The 15561-nt window shown below is 51.6% G+C and overlaps 6 protein-coding genes across 6 annotated transcripts; 3 read left to right on the top strand and 3 right to left on the bottom strand.

The window, feature by feature from the left end:
• Nucleotides 1-62: 62 nt before the first annotated feature.
• Nucleotides 63-1181, bottom strand: KVR01_012849 (uncharacterized protein; the record flags this gene model as incomplete). The annotated part of the gene is made up of 1 exon (XM_044794672.1): nt 63-1181. The coding sequence occupies one exon, from the start codon at nt 1179-1181 to the stop codon at nt 63-65; it is 1119 nt and encodes a 372-aa protein (XP_044638320.1).
• Nucleotides 1182-2859: 1678 nt separating this feature from the next.
• On the top strand, nt 2860-3935 carry KVR01_012758 (uncharacterized protein; the record flags this gene model as incomplete). Its single annotated transcript, XM_044790740.1, has 2 exons — nt 2860-3231; nt 3265-3935. The coding sequence occupies exons 1-2, from the start codon at nt 3051-3053 to the stop codon at nt 3933-3935; spliced, it is 852 nt and encodes a 283-aa protein (XP_044638229.1). The 5' UTR covers nt 2860-3050.
• Nucleotides 3936-6628: 2693 nt separating this feature from the next.
• On the top strand, nt 6629-8031 carry KVR01_012814 (uncharacterized protein; the record flags this gene model as incomplete). Its single annotated transcript, XM_044784607.1, has 4 exons — nt 6629-6922; nt 7003-7453; nt 7521-7624; nt 7687-8031. 4 exons carry the CDS (start codon nt 6629-6631, stop codon nt 8029-8031), a joined length of 1194 nt encoding a protein of 397 aa, XP_044638285.1.
• Nucleotides 8032-8399: 368 nt separating this feature from the next.
• KVR01_012850 (uncharacterized protein) lies at nt 8400-9242 on the bottom strand (the record flags this gene model as incomplete). Its single annotated transcript, XM_044787314.1, has 1 exon — nt 8400-9242. The coding sequence occupies one exon, from the start codon at nt 9240-9242 to the stop codon at nt 8400-8402; it is 843 nt and encodes a 280-aa protein (XP_044638321.1).
• A 3373-nt stretch (nt 9243-12615) lies between these two features.
• KVR01_012808 (uncharacterized protein) lies at nt 12616-13173 on the bottom strand (the record flags this gene model as incomplete). Its single annotated transcript, XM_044789518.1, has 2 exons — nt 12616-12757; nt 12860-13173. 2 exons carry the CDS (start codon nt 13171-13173, stop codon nt 12616-12618), a joined length of 456 nt encoding a protein of 151 aa, XP_044638279.1.
• A 513-nt stretch (nt 13174-13686) lies between these two features.
• Nucleotides 13687-15099, top strand: KVR01_012691 (uncharacterized protein). The gene has a single exon (XM_044784736.1). It carries the CDS (start codon nt 13751-13753, stop codon nt 14738-14740), a length of 990 nt encoding a protein of 329 aa, XP_044638162.1. The 5' UTR covers nt 13687-13750; the 3' UTR covers nt 14741-15099.
• Nucleotides 15100-15561: the final 462 nt, after the last annotated feature.

Raw genomic sequence — 15561 nt, 5'->3', positions numbered from 1 at the left:
AATGGCTCGTTCTACAAAGCTCTGCCGACTGAATTGATGCTCAGGCCGAGGGCAGACCTGCCTTATGGTCCAAATGGCCTAATGACAACCTTTTCTCCCGAAACACCAGCCTTGTTCCTGTCCAGCGCTTGATCCAAAGCCGCTAGGCCACCCTCAATGACAATCGGCCGGTTGGGCTGGAACAGACCTTTTGCGATCCATCCATCCTCGCCACCGATGGCCTTGACCACAGGTTCACTGACGTAACGCTTGTCGGGAGCGCTGCCAAGGCCCAAGATTTGCTTGACGTTAACCTTGGGGCTGGCAGACAGACCGGCCTCGACAACCTCGGGGTAAGGCCCGGCAGTTGGGTCTGGGTTGTCGTTGGGGTTCCACACGCCAACAACCTGGCGCTCCTCCGAGACGGTCTTCACCAGGCCCAGGATGGCGATGCCCAGCTTCGCGGTCTCCACCTCCGCGATGGAATCCCAGACAAAGTCAAGTGGGATGTCACCGATGGCCTCACGATAATCATCTGGCTTTGACTGCGTCTTCCGGTCTAGAACCACGTGGGCCCCGAGGCTCTTCAGGTGTTCGGCATGTGAGGCGCTCGAGTTGGTCACGATCCTCTCATAGCCCGACAGCCTGGCCAGCTGGATCGCATATTGACCCACAGACGAGCTCCCGCCCAGGATGACAATGGCCTTCCCCTTTCCGGCCTCCCTGCCACCGCCCTCGACATCCCAGGGCGCAGGCGTGATGCCGTGGCCGGTGTTGTGGTAGAAGCCCGTCACGGCAGCCATCAGCGCCAGCTGCACGCCGGCGGCCTGTTCGTCGCTGATGTTGCCGGGCGTGTGTGACACCAGCTCCGCAGGTAGCTTGCAGTACTGCTGGAAGGTGCAGTTGTCGAGGCTGGTGAGGATGCCCTGGAAGAAGACCCTGTCGCCCTTGGCAAAGGAAGTGACGCCGGACCCAACCGCGGCAACCTCGCCGGCGGCGTCGGAGCCTAGCACGGCCGGATACTTGTTGTAAAGAATACCCTGATCGCGAATCTTCCAGTCCACGGGGTTGATCGCAGTGGCGGTGACCTTGATGGCAACCTCGCCGGTGGCGAGGGCGCTGAGGGAGCGCTCGTCGACGACGTGCTTGCCCTTGGCCGTGGGCAGCACGGCGGCCTTGAATGTTGAGGGGATGTCAGCCATGTTGGGGTGAGGGTGCAGGCGGATCGAAGTTGATGAATGAATGAATGTGGGCTCCGCGTAAGAGCTCCCGAGGTCTGGGTATTTATTTGGCGGCTGTCTGTGGGTTTGCTGATGGACTGATATTTGTGAACCGGGGTTTTGCAGATATTCCCACTATTATGCAGCATCAGTTGGGCGCGCTCACTAATCGAATGGCAACAATGACGTAGGCAGGCCCGCGCGGAGCTCCGTCCCTAGGCAGGGCAGACGGAGGTTCAGGGACAATGCCAAAGAGGGAGGCGGCCGGCGTCTGGACAGGAAAGGGTCATGAATCAGGGGCTGCCGGGACAGGGACAAATCCACCCAGCGGCGGATACGCCGTCACGTTACGGTCTTGGTAACGCTATGGCGGGGAAATTGTACAGCCGCCATTCCAGAACTGGCTGACAAACAGCACCGTGGCTGCGGCTGACTGTATTGTACCTGTGCTAGAACAATGTCTGGTGCATTTCAAACCATATTGCTGAGGGCACATTAGCAACTAGATTGGCCCGTGTCAAGATGTTTGCTACTGGTATGATTATCCGTCGCTGCTATTTATTAGTGAGCGGCAGCGGCTATCGGTGGACGCTGTGTGATGAACCAGCAATGTCGTCCAGCTTTCATCTTCCGTGAATAATTAATACGTTCAATGCGGAGTGATACTACACATGGGTATGTGTTGAAAATCAGAGTACTATACTCGGGCCGTCATGTGCCGGATATCCAAGATAATATGGCCCATCGTAGCAATATTAAACACGCGTGAGGAAACCGCCGGAGCACACCCGAGCACCACTAGCAACGGCGGGCTTAAATGCAGCTCCAGCCCCTTGCCCTCCAGAGACTCGGTGCACTCGAGCATGCCCTGACCCACCCTGCTCTCAATCAGGAATTCGCTGCTACCATAAAGTCGATGTGTGGTCTGCTGCTTCTTTGGTCAGTCACAGCGCTACTTTGTGGATTCCGGATGACGTGCACACGTGGTTCGGGTGGGCGAAGCAATTAGTAGCAGCTCCCCGGAAGGATACCCCAGTGGAGTTGATAATCCAGACTCCGTTGGAGCTCTGGGAAGAACTCGCTCTGGACCAGGGGGTTCCGAAGGAGATGCTGGACACGATACGTTTTCTCGCCGTTCCTGACCCTGTGAAACGGCCTTCCGCCTCAAAGTGCTCGCTTCGCGCGAGCCCAAGGCCCTTGACGTCCGCGGCCGACTCGTGGATGTTGGACGTCAACGATACATTATTTCCACCATGGTTCATGCCATGGTGAGGTGAGATATAAAGCAGTGCTGGACCTTAGGAGAGATTGTTATATTTGGGTCCCCGTCATCCGCGCCGATGTATATGGTGACATAATAGCCCGGGCTGGATTCTTAGAATGAGCCTAGCGTGATCACTTGCAATCAGGATAGAGCTTAGGAGGTGCTATACTTTAAACTCGAAAATACAACTTAACCCAGCGATTTAAATCTCAACCGGACGAGTGTAGTATTCAGGAACGGGAATGTCGGTTTTAAAATCCCTACTAGACACATGTTCCTTCCATCTATGGCTAGTAATGTTTCCCGCCCGCATTGCAGTAGCATCTGATGGAAGCAGTGTTACATCCTAGCGTTGCAGCTACCGTCTTGGCTACCATCACCTCATCACATATTGAGCAATCATTGAACCTCTCGGCCTTCACGTGGCCCTTGAAGAGCTTCCCGCAAATACGCCTGTCCCATAACTATTTGAATAACACTGACCCGTCCCCGATCGCTCGTACGGACGCGGGACGCTACTCGCCACCTTCATTGTCCTGGACTCTGGTAACGATCTCCTCGGTTGGTAAAGCTGAGAACTAGACAACATGATATCCAAGTACTGGCCGTCTGTCTTTGTTCTAGCAACGCTGTTTGCCCATACCGCATTATGCGCGGCGCTTCCCCTGCGCCTCATCTCCTTCAACATTCGATATGCCGCTACGTCACTGGAAGCCAACGAGAAGCCGTGGTCGACTCGCAGGCCGCTCCTAATCAATCAACTTTCGGGTGAGGCTGCCAACGCCTCCACTACCGTCATAGGCCTTCAGGAGGTCCTCAACAATCAGCTCACCGACATCAAGAGCGGCCTGGGCTCTCAGTGGGCCCATCTCGGCGTGGGACGTGACGATGGAGCCACTCAAGGCGAATACAGTCCTATTTTGTACCGTACCGACGTCCTGAAGGTCCTCTACAGTGAGACCAAATGGCTGTCGCCTACCCCGGACGTGGTGTCGTTTGGCTGGGGAGCGGGAAGCCGCCGCATCGTCACGATTGGCGTATTCGAGCATATCGCAACTGGGAAGCGGTTCATACACGCCAACACCCACCTTGACAACGTCAGCTCGCAGGCCCGGAGCGAGGGTATTAAAGTAGTGGTCTCGCGCATGCAGGCGGCTCAGCAGACCTACGGGCAGCTGCCAGTGTCCCTCACGGGTGATTTCAACTCTGCCCCAAACGGAGATGCCTACTCGACGCTGGTGGGCTTGAACTATGTCGAGGACCTGTGGGACTTGGCTCCGCACATCGGCACAAACCAGCTCACCTATACCGGTTTTTCCCAGACTGGTCAGAGCCGAATTGATTACATTTGGATTGGACCTGAATCTGCCCTCCCCTATACGGCACAGGCAATCGAGATTGTGGGTAACTATGTCGATGGTGTGTATGTGAGTGATCACAGGATGGTTGTGGGCGATGTTGTAGTCAATTGAGACGGGGACAAGGGATATTTATTATACGAGGGGATCTAGAAATCCCCCACACCAAACAGCAAACACTTAAGCATGTTCGGAAATTATACCTATATACCTACCTCAGAGAAATGCATGCGTATCTGTCTCTGGCTCATTTCGAATAGGACCTTCGGAGCAAAATAATAGGCCTCAGGATGCGGTTGATAATTCTGTCCTAATACACTCCTCTACAACGCCATACCTCTCAGTGCTGGCAAAAGACAAAGGTTGTGGAACTGAACTTGGCGGGGATGCCGAATCAAACCATTAACTGGTTTCGTTTCTGTTCCGTATACGTCCGATACATACATACATAGCGCCTTCCTACGGTAGTAGACACTCAGACAGCGCTTAAAAAAATACGATGTCGATAACTATAGTTAAAATACAATAGGTGCTGATGGCCTCAGGCTTGCGACGCACAGACAGGACTAAGGGGCACCGTGTTGAAGGCGGCGTTAACTAGAAACGATTAACCCCCAAGCCAAACAAACCTTATGTTAGAGATAAACCTGGCACACAGTGAAAACAGGTAAAATGGGTGAAGACTCCTTTTACCCTGTGAGAAGGAAACATTTAACTCCATCATCGATCGTGCATCTCAGCAACTACGGATCCACGTGTTACAGCTTTGGTGTGATCCAATGTGCGGAAGACATTATGTCCCCGCGACATGAATATAAGTGCACCGCGCTCCTGTCACAGAACCGGTGAATAGTCCCGTCTGATGCCTCGCTAAGCACCAGCACTTGTAGTAGGCACCCTCTTGTAGGAGGTGCAAAATAACAGGCCAACTCTGCATTGAGAAGCGTGCAACACGATCTGAATTCTGTGCCGACTGAGGCCTGAGTTTAGATCTCAGGAGGTGCGATTGATTATACGCTTGGTGAGATTCTAAGTGCGATAGGTAAGTCTAAGGTGTTTCTTTCGTTCACCGCACTTTCGGAGCACTCGACTAGGAAAGCTTTGGGTCATGGTGGTCGCCTGCTACATCGAACATGCCGAGGATACTCGACAACCTGGGGCATACAAGCCCAGAGACCTGTGCCAAGATCAATAAATCCAACATGGCCATGGAACTCTCGACCTTCGGGAACTTCACATGGTCTAGTTTGGCAGCGGTCGTCACTCTCTGGATTCGATAGTGTGTGATGAGCGTCTTGCGCACGATCACGCCACAAGTATACGGCGTTGAAGTTCTGGTGTCGCCCGTGAGAATCATGGGGGTATTGGATGTCAATCTTCAGCCGAAAGGAGAAGGTCATTCAACGCCGAGGCCCACGGACTGTCAGATGGGCGTGCTGCCCAATCTTTCATCATGGGCCTGCATGTCTTGGCCGTCGTGCCCTGGTCGGAGCACAACTTGGCTCGTGATTACGTCCAACTCCAACAAAATGATGACATACACAGGGGGAACTGCCGCTTGTTGCTTACTGTACGTGAGAGCTTTGTCCCACAATGGGCGTCCCTGGCGGCAGGGCGGGAACCTTGGAATGCTCACGCGTTTAATACCCGGATGTCACAGCCACATTGTACTGCACTATCTGAATACTTTGCACAAAGTCTGCTTGAATGCAACACCACTGTGGCCGACGTCGAGCAATATGCCCACCTAGCAAACGCGGGAAGTGGGCGCTTTCCCCTCTTGTTCATCCAATACTCCCCGAAGGAGGGACAATAAAGTTGCTAGTAACAGGCTGTTGGTGTTATTATGCGTGGTGACGGATGGCTGCCGGCAAGCAAGATCCTCGCGGAAGCCATCCCAATGAGGAAACTAGATAGACAACGCCATATGACCACTGTGGAGGGCCGGTAGTCTTTGTGCCGCCAAGTTGCCACAAGACACACCTTTTGAAGATAAGCTTTGTATCTCGGCAGGGACCAACCGCAGGGCCCAGCTCTCGGACAGGCCTGACAGGAAAGGGTCAGGCGCTAGAGTGCCATGCATGGCTAGGTACACTGGCTCCCGGGGACGAGGACGAATCACGGCACACCGCCAGGTAGGGGGGCCTGGTTAGGAGGGTATGGCAACTATGAGCACTTCTTCGACGTGCTCAGCCGTTGATAGAGAAGTTCCATGGTTCATACAAAATCTGGCCCTGCTGGCCTTCTGATAGACCTGTCACATTGCCAAGTAGCCAAGCTTCTTCTAATTAATTTTCGCACTCTTCTTGTTGGCTGAATCCCTTTCGCCGAGACTCGTCGCCATTCAGGCTTATGTCCAAATGGAATGTCAGCATGCTAGACAGATGTCCAATGCCCTCCCTCCTTCCTGAAGCGGCTGTCGTGCTACGACGCACCGTAACCTCGCGACATACCAGAAGTCTCTTGCGCTCGATCAAGCAAGACGTGCATATCTGGCGCAAGTCTGCTGCGGGTCTGATGGCATCGCAATGCGCGCGGTTGGTGTCTGAGAGCAGTCATGTGAGCCCTCGGGAGGACGAGAGATTGGAAGACGATACCTCGTATCCGGTGATGGTGTCGCATTGCCTTATATGAGGTGGCTATGGATTCACTAAGCCGCCGTGAGGACCTTTCAAGAGATATAAAGAGCCCCTCAGCCCGGATCTCAACTCTCGAACCGTCACTGCCAACCCATACTCGGTCTCAGCTCTTCAGCCCTCCTCGTCAGCTCAGCTCGCCTCGTCAGATCACCTGCCCGTGTCCTCATCATGTACGGCCTTAAGAAGCTTGCCCTCGTCGCAGGGGCTCTGCTGCCCTTCGTCAACGCCGCTCCCGTCGCCTCCCAGCCTGAGGCCCGGGCCATTCCCAACAAGTACATCGTCACCCTGAAGGCGAGTGCAGATGTCGAGTCTCATCTTGCGTGGGCCAAGAATGTGCATGCTCGGAGCATCGGACGTCGCGATCTCTCTGGAGTCGAGAAGACATTCAACATCAGCGACTTCAACGGCTACTCGGGATCCTTCGACGATGCTACCATCGAGGAGATTAAGGCCAGTGATGCCGTAAGTGCCTCTTTGACCTGCGGCTCGACATGGGCAGCTGCAAATGCCTGCTTCTATGGGATGTTCTAACACGCTTTCAGGTCGCTGCCGTCGAGGCTGATCAGATCTGGAGCCTCTATGCCCTGACAACCCAGTCGAACGCGCCTTCGTGGGGTCTGGGAGCCGTATCCCACAAGGCCGGGGCTGGCTCGACCAGCTACGTCTACGACAGCTCCGCTGGCACAGGCACATATGCCTACATCATTGACACCGGCATCAACGCCGCCCACAACGACTTCGGCGGCCGGGCCAGCCTGGGCTACAGTGCAGTCACTGGCTCTACCGCCGACACTGTTGGCCACGGCACACACGTTGCAGGCACCATCGGTGGGACAACCTACGGTGTGGCCAAGGCGGCCACCATCATCGCTGTAAAAGTGTTCCAGGGCGATTCGGGAACAACTGCTGACGTGCTGGACGGCTATTCCTGGGCTGTTAACGACATCACCTCCAAGGGCCGTGCCGGCGTCGCAGCCGTCAGCTTGTCACTCGGTAAGTCTGCACGGAGTGAGCAGATGATTTTCGGGGCGAGAGGTTTTGCTGACACACCATCACGCAGGTGGTGGCGTCTCCACGGCTTTCAATAACGCTGTCCAGTCTGCGTACACCTCCGGTGTCATCAGCGTCGTTGCTGCTGGTAACGAGGCCCAGAACGTTGCCAATGTAAGCTGAATCCTCCCGGCTGGGTTGCGCCATCCACGAAAATACTAACAAAGACGGCTTAGGTCTCCCCCGCTTCAGCTCCCAACGCCATCACTGTCGGTGCTACCACCAACGCGAACCGATGGGCCACGTACTCGAACTTTGGTAGCGGTGTCGACATCCTTGCCCCTGGCACCAGCATCACCTCCGCCTGGATCGGCTCCAACTCCGCGACCAACAGCATCTCTGGCACCTCCATGGCAACCCCCCACGTCACTGGCCTCGTTCTCTACCTCAAGGCTCTCGAGGGTCTGGCGTCTCCTGCCGCAGTTGCCTCCCGCATTAAGGCTCTAGGGTCGTCTGGTATCATCACCGGTGTGCCTAGCAGCACCGTCAACCTCCTTGCCTACAACGGAAACGGTGCTTAGATCATGAGCTTCGGCAATTGCTCTTAGTGAATCACTGGGGATACAAATGTGTGGATGGGGAGGGGAAGTTGAGTAGTGTCAGGCTCACCACTCACTGGCAGTTATCTGCTAACTATTTATTGTTCATAACGCTGTTCCAGGCATCCTTGGAACTGGGCTATTCTCACATATCTGGACGCATTATAGAGGTGCTACATATTCAGGCCTTTCGTCTCAGAACGTCTGAATTTTGAGATACAAAGTTACTTGACATTGAATCTGTCCGACTATGTAATTTATTGTGTCCAAGTGTTTTGGCGCCAAGATGCCGAGCAGCCTGCGTCTAACCCTTAATTGTAGATTCTCCGAGGTAACTCGAGTATAATCTATTACCTACCAGACTCCTCTAGCATTGTCTTAGACTTCAGCGCAAGGTCTTTCACCCGCTTGGCAATCGCTTCTATGTTGCGCAGAATATTGGTTCTTGTCTGATTTGCCACAACCATCTCCATCATGACATTATCATCAATATCACTGCCGTCCTCCACAGCTTCTCGAATCTCCATGTTGAAGAGTGCGCTAAGAAGAGTTGGAAGACCAACGAGTTTTATCTCCAACCAATCACTACTCTCATCGTCAGACGCCTTATAAGAACCAACAACATGTTTCAGAAGGCCGTCTAGTATTTCCATTTCCTCTTCCAGTATCGAGAATGAGACCATGCTGCTCGTTGTGCTTTCCTTCGAGGGCATGGAAGCATTCATACGGGACAGTACGGCGGATTGGATGGCTTTGATGCTCTCGTGGAGGGAATCAATTGTACCCTGTATCTCTCCCGCAGGGGCCCGGCTATCTTTGTTTTCGTACTCTGTGTCGAGATCCTCGGATCGAATGGAACCCTCGTCGGCCGCCGACTGGCTCTGAAAGCTGGTATGTGATGGAGTACTTCCAATCAAGAGTATTTCGTCCAACTCCCTTTGTGAAGTATCGGCCTCCGTGTAACATGCTGTGGTATGGTTCTGGGCCAGTGACAGTGCTGCTCTACGACGAAGGACCTTTGTCTCGATATCGTTGATAGTTTTGCATAAGCCTTTGAGGACCTCGTCTGGTAGTGATTTCGTAAGCAGAACATTACATTCCACTTCGTCCATCATGAAACTGACCGACTGAATTAGATTTTGTATGGACCAGGTAGCGGACAGGACCTCGTCGGCACTAGATTTGTCCGACATTGTGTCTTTGTTAAATATGTCTTGGTACTGAGAAGTCTCCGCTCTCACCATTGAATGATTGGAGAGACTACTTTAGTAATGACGAGGAACCCTCAGACTGAAGATGCAGGCTTTTGCGTCATTGGTGGAAGTGTTGATGAGAATTATGAGCATTTCAAGGCACCAGGGTCTAGGAGACTTTACCCCATTAAAATAATTAGTCGGAATCAGATTGCATGCTTAAAATTTCCACTACCCCGGTAATCAGACAAAGAGCACAATAATGAGTTATCAAGACCTCTTTGTAGTTTTCCTTCTTGTGATGACTCTTAGGCCTGAGAAGCTTGTCCTTCTTACAAAGCCAGACCTGTCTACAAATGACATTACGGCTTACAATGGTACAATGGACTTCTAGAAGAACTCTAAATACCGTGTTGTTGCATTGGCTGGTACTGTTAGATTGTTATCATTCTGCGTATGATTACAACAACACAATATTTGAATTATGTACGGAAAAGACTTACAAAAAGTTTCTCACACCACCACTCCAGCCCACTTTCACAGGTGACTCCATATAAGATTTACCTTTTATTGATTTTAAATAAGCTAAACATCAAAGAAGCTGATAATGAAGGTAGTGAGATTCCGGATTCGGACCAATTTCAATACATGGTCAGCATGCTGCCGGCCTGGTGAATTCTTTTCCGCCGAGGGCAGGCATACACTCACTCTCTTTGCCACGATGACAGCCGGGCCTTACCTATAACCGGATTCTTCAATACTATCATTTTGATCTTAAGATATTCATGAGATTGAAAGTTCTATATATATTATTACTTGCTGATCCAGTACATATGAAGGAGAATAATAGATACTTATTCTATTTTCTCACCCACATTGGTTCACAGGCTTTTGCCAGCTCCAAGTGAGCTTGAAATTTAGTGTAGGCCAAGTCTCTTGCCATCCATAGATCCCAATGTTATCAAGGAAGCTCAAGAGTCCTTCGGGTAGAATCCGCATGAAGCATCACAGGGGGACATATAGGTCTCGCTAATGCGTCAAAGCCGGAATCAACTTGCTGCGCATCAAGATTGTGACTATGCCACTGTGGTTCACTTTTGGTGCCCAAGCGTCGTCGATTGGGATGCTTTCGATACCGCATCCACAACCCGTATGCCGCTATACACAATGTGAGACCAGCAATGGAGCCAATTATAGCTCCCGTCATCCAAGTTCTGCTTTTGGGAGCGTCGCCAGTGACCGGCGTGCTGGCTGGGGACTAGGGGTCAAGGTTGGACTTGGGGCCAATCTGGGACTCGCAGATGAGGTCGAACCTGTAGCGGAGGTCGACGATGTTGCGTCGGAAGGACTGGTAACTGTCGAAGGAGTAACGGTTTTGTCTGTTAAATGAAGCGATTTATGTTAAAGACATGAGGTGTTGTTATCGCTACCAACGCGGCCTAGTGGCTTTGCAGTAGACGGAAATGTGATAATTCAACTTACACACGGTCGTTTCCCGCGCTGGTACTCCTGGTATATATTTATAAAATATGTTCTTGGCAGCCTCAAGTGAGGGCCTGCAATTCCAATTAGTGGCAGAAGGACTGCCGAAAGGGGAGTTCTCGAAAATGGTCCAGGCTGCGCATTTTGCGTCGCCGGTACTAGCAAGGCCAAAGATGAGCTCTACTGTCTTGATCCATTTCTTCTGGTTGTTTAAAGTATATGGATTTACTGACCATGTCCTCGATTCTCCGTCGTTTCCGTATAGGATACTGTTGGTGCAAGCGGTGTTGAGGGCACAGCTGCTGGAGAGGGGACAGTCTCCGGCAACTGTCCCAGATGTGGTCCACCCTTCTGCGGCAGTGAACCTCTGGGCTTATGGTGGGCTTTGATCAGCATGCCATCTTATGTTCGGAATGTTTCTAGAGACGTACTCTCGTCTGGTTGTATATACCAGCCGATGTGGCGGGCATCAGTTGTCGACTGGCTAGCAACGGCGGCGGCCCACAGAGAAATGGCCCATAGTATCGACATCGCAGCCTCGACTTCCAGAGTCGCAAACTTTATTCCACTCGCGGACAAACCTCTTGCGACGAAATACTGGACTCGAGGCGTTGCACGTGGTGAGTTTCAGGAACAAAAATCCGAGGGGGACCAATAATTCAAACCCCCTTTCATATAGGCAGCAAAGGGGGGTTTCCGCCCCAGGTGGTCATGCAGTCGGCGGGCTGAGGCCAAATCTGCGCCAAACCGGACGGGCATGTGAGGCCAGACTATTCATTCTCTGTCAGCCCCCACTCAAATTTGGGGGTCTACATGCCAAGGCAGCTGTAATGACGAGACAGAAAGCTTTTTGGCAATTGAAAGGAGCTTTCGAGACGCTGGTACGCTGCCTCAAAGGAAGGAGCGAGATTGCATGGCCCCCTGGAGCCAGAGCACAGGGCCATTCGACCCCGAGCCCGGAAGACGAGGCTGAGTTTCATCATATATAGTAAAGGCGTCAAGAAATCCGATTGGTCGACGCCGACAACATTTTATTCTATCTACTCTGTGGTAATTATACCATTGAATCCGGCTGACCTTCCTCCCGAGTGCTGGCAGAATCATGTTTTACCAAGCCTGCCTCTGGTGTACTACTTGTGTAACATCTCCATTATGCGCAAATACAAGCATTATTAAATACAATTAATTACTCAAATTAAATTTTTAGAAGCAGTTAGCATTTAGAAATGTGTATATAATTGTTTGAGAAAATTATACTAAGGCCCTTAAAACCGCTCAATGTATAAAATAAGCTATAACTTTTACTTTATATATATATAATTTAATATTCTAACTATATATTTTATAACTTTATAACTAACTACTATTCTCCCTTTAATTTATATTTAAATTTCTAAGTTAAGTAAGAGCTTTAAGGTTAGAACTATATATATAGTATTATTTTATGTTAGATTATTATTAGGAGGTTAGGTACTTAGGTAATATTAACGTTATAATCTATCTATAAACAGTCACATATATTCCCGAGAAATAAAAGAAAGAGTTTCATTTCTCAATGACTTGCAGCGTGTGTAGCACAAGAAGCCACCGGTTCTTTGGCCTGAATGGGGCTTTATGGCCCGCTAGTCTATCCCTTCTGCCCAAATACGATGACCCGCCAAACACATCCAAAGACTGCTTTGATTTTCCTCAAACCAACCAAATGAGGAAGACGCCTTCCGAACAGCCAAGGCCTCAATTTCCATCCACGGGTTGAACAGTCGTGTTTGTAGTATCCACCAGACCCTCGACGCCTTTCGAGTCGTATCCCGAGGTCTCTGTCATATTGCTGCTAGTTAACATCAAATTTCCAGCTGTTCGAGAGAGGTGTGGCTCACCGACTGCTCGAGTTCTACTCATCGTCATAGGTCGATGAACTGGAGCATATTTCGGGGTAGGGCTCCGGGACATCACAAACACGCTTACTGCTCTTGATTTTGAAGCGAGCAGTCTGGGCGTAGAGGACGTAGACGTTGATTCCCTCAATCATGGTCCTATCAGAACAAGACCAATGGTTAGCAAGTACTTGATGATGGGTGAGCCCTGAGATTGGCTCGCGAGCCTCAACCAGTTTGGGAGAGAAATGGTGTTCGTACAGTTGCCAGTTGGAGGATGGCTCGATGTTGCAGGGCAGTTTGAATGATGCCTTTCCGGCCTTTGTTTCGACATTGTAGGCAACCAATTCGTAAGTGGGCGGGTAGTTGACAAACTCCCAGAGGTAAAGACTGAACTTGGCCGGGTCCGAGGAAACTGAGGACCAAGTGACGTTTACTGTATCGCCCTTTACAAAGGAGAGGTTTACGCTATAGGCAGTTTCGGCCGGCGTAGGATAGGTGAAGCGGATGGCCTGGGCAAAGGGGGAGATCGCCAGCGCCGCTACGAGGAAGGACCGGAATAAGGAGCCCGCCATTGCTTGAAGATGACTGAGTTGAGATGGAAAAATGGGATTGGGGATGGAGAACGATTTTCCGATCTTGTCATATAGAGCGAGTATTTGAGAGACCTGATAGAGGATTGTGCGAGAACGAGCTCAAAGCATGATGGTGACATTTACTATATATAGGCCAGAGTGTAAGCCAATATCCCCGAGGGCCCCGCCGACCACTGGACTGTGCTCAGGGACTCATGACGACAACGCTGGAACCCAGCCACTGGTTGATATTTTAGATCTGGAACATGTACTCAAGTGGCGTTCAAGTTTGTGTAGGGGTAGAGGGATGTTGTTGCAAATAATGGCTGCCAAACCGGTGTTAACGCCGAGTAATGTTGTGGCTCGGCGGACTGATTCCGCAACGGAGCCGCCCGGTCAGCTTGAAGCCATTTAACACAGCCCGTGATGGCTTGATGCGGCTAGCGGTAAACTGGCTTTTTTTTCTGACAACCCCCTAGGCAGAGCCCCTGGAAACCTCCATGCCAGTTCAGCCACAGACTTCATCCCAATTCGACGATACCAAAGTCAACGACTCAGCAGACCATGTATTCACCCAATGTCGATGTTCAGGATTAGTCAGGCTGGGGCCAAGGGCTTTGGCGTCTTTGCGACGCAGCCGATTGCCCGCGGGACTCGCATCATTGCTGACAGGATTCTGCTCTCGGTTGACAACAGAGACACGAGCGTCCTCCGCGCGGCAGCACGGCTCAGTCCCGATGACCTCCAAGGGCTGCTGAGTCTTTCGATGAACAATGCCAAGCGGCAGTCATTGAGCTACCTCGCCACCGCGGTCTCGGGGTCCTTCCCCTCCCTCGGGTCCATCAGACAAAGAAGGGATCTCCTCAACATCTTTTACAACAATAACTTTGCTCTATCGGGACCAAATGGCAAGCGAGCCGTGTTCCAGACCGTCGCACGGCTCAATCATTCTTGTGTCCCCAATGCCCAAGGCAACCTCAACGCTGCCCTGCCCGGCAGCCAATTCACCATCCACGCCCTCAGGGAAATCGCCGAAGGGGAGGAGATCACCATTTCGTACCTCCACAACGAGTTGGAAGTGCGCCAAGAGCGCCAGAAATGGCTCCACGAGGGCTATGGCTTCGAGTGTGCGTGTGAAATATGCAGTATCAACAACCACCATCCCCCGGGAGAAAGGCACGAGCAGAGCCACCAGCGCCGCCTGAAGATCCAGCAGATGCTGTCTGACTTTTCTGGCCGGGGCTCCACCGCTGATGGCATCTCCCGCGAGTTGGAAGCGACAAAGGCTGTCATTGACACATACGAGCAGGAGGGCCTGGCGGGCAGGGAGCTGGCTTCGCTCTACTTTGCCGCCGCCGGCCTGGCTACCGAGCTGGGACACACCAAGGAGGCGTCCGATCTGGGTGCGAAAGGTCTACGGGTCGAACAAGACGCCGTCGGAGTTGACAGCCCTTTCTACATTGCCAGTCTTTCAGCGTCCCGGCAGGGTCAGTTCGCTGGAAACAGGCTGGTCAGAGACCAGGTAGATGCGAGCTCGTCTGGATTGTCTTATGAACCCTGGATGTGAATGCTGGGCAGACGAGGTGAAGCAATGGGCATCGATGATGTCTGGGTAACGCCTACCCTTAATGGACGGGGTACCTATTGCGATATGCAACCCGCGCAACCTATGATGATGGGACAGGCTTAGAAACTCGAGAACGGAAATTTGCGTACCCTTAATCGGAAGGTGTGTACCTATCTGCTGACTAAGAAGTATTCTATATAAGATGACTTCTTGAAAGGGCCGGCTGGGGTGAAGGGGGTGAGCCCTGGAGTGTGAAGCATAGCGGAGGGCTGTGAGTAGGGCCGGTAGGCACAACCCGAGTTCCTAGAGGACCAACCCGCCCTATTTATAGTCCCTTATCGTAAAGAAGACTTATTTATTAAAGTTGTAAAGACTTTAAGGTTCTGTACTCTGATTGGTTGAATAGTAGGGAGGGTATGTACCTTCCAATTGAGGGTACGCGAATTTCCGTTCTCAGAAAATCTAAGCTGTTACCATGGACTTTAGGAGGCCCACAAATAAGGCTTCCACCAGGGAGTAGGGAGTGAGAGGTCCGACCCATTCCATGGATAGCCATCCTGCAAAAGATCATTCTATAGGAGTTGAGTATTACTAGAAATGGAGCGGTGATCTCTACTTTTTTGTTGCAAGTTGACAAGACCCTTCCGAAGTCCCTAGGGTACCTCGGTAGCAGCCTTGGAAAGAAGATATTGCTCCAAGATACCATAGCTATTATTCACACGTATCAATGTCTTGTCCTAATTGCCCCAATACAGGCATAACGACCTCGACATATTGCTTAAGTATTTGGTAGAACACTTCCAAGGTTGTAATGGCAGGGA

Source organism: Diaporthe batatas (genome assembly GCF_019321695.1).
Source record: "Diaporthe batatas strain CRI 302-4 chromosome Unknown Contig00021, whole genome shotgun sequence".
Classification (NCBI taxonomy): Eukaryota; Fungi; Ascomycota; class Sordariomycetes; order Diaporthales; family Diaporthaceae; genus Diaporthe; species Diaporthe batatas.
This window is presented reverse-complemented; position numbering and strand designations above follow the sequence as displayed.

What these genes read in the sequence shown, in the direction of transcription:
- KVR01_012691 (XM_044784736.1), top strand. Translation starts at nt 13,751, where the DNA reads ATGTCGATGTTCAGGATTAGTCAGGCTGGGGCCAAGGGCTTTGGCGTC.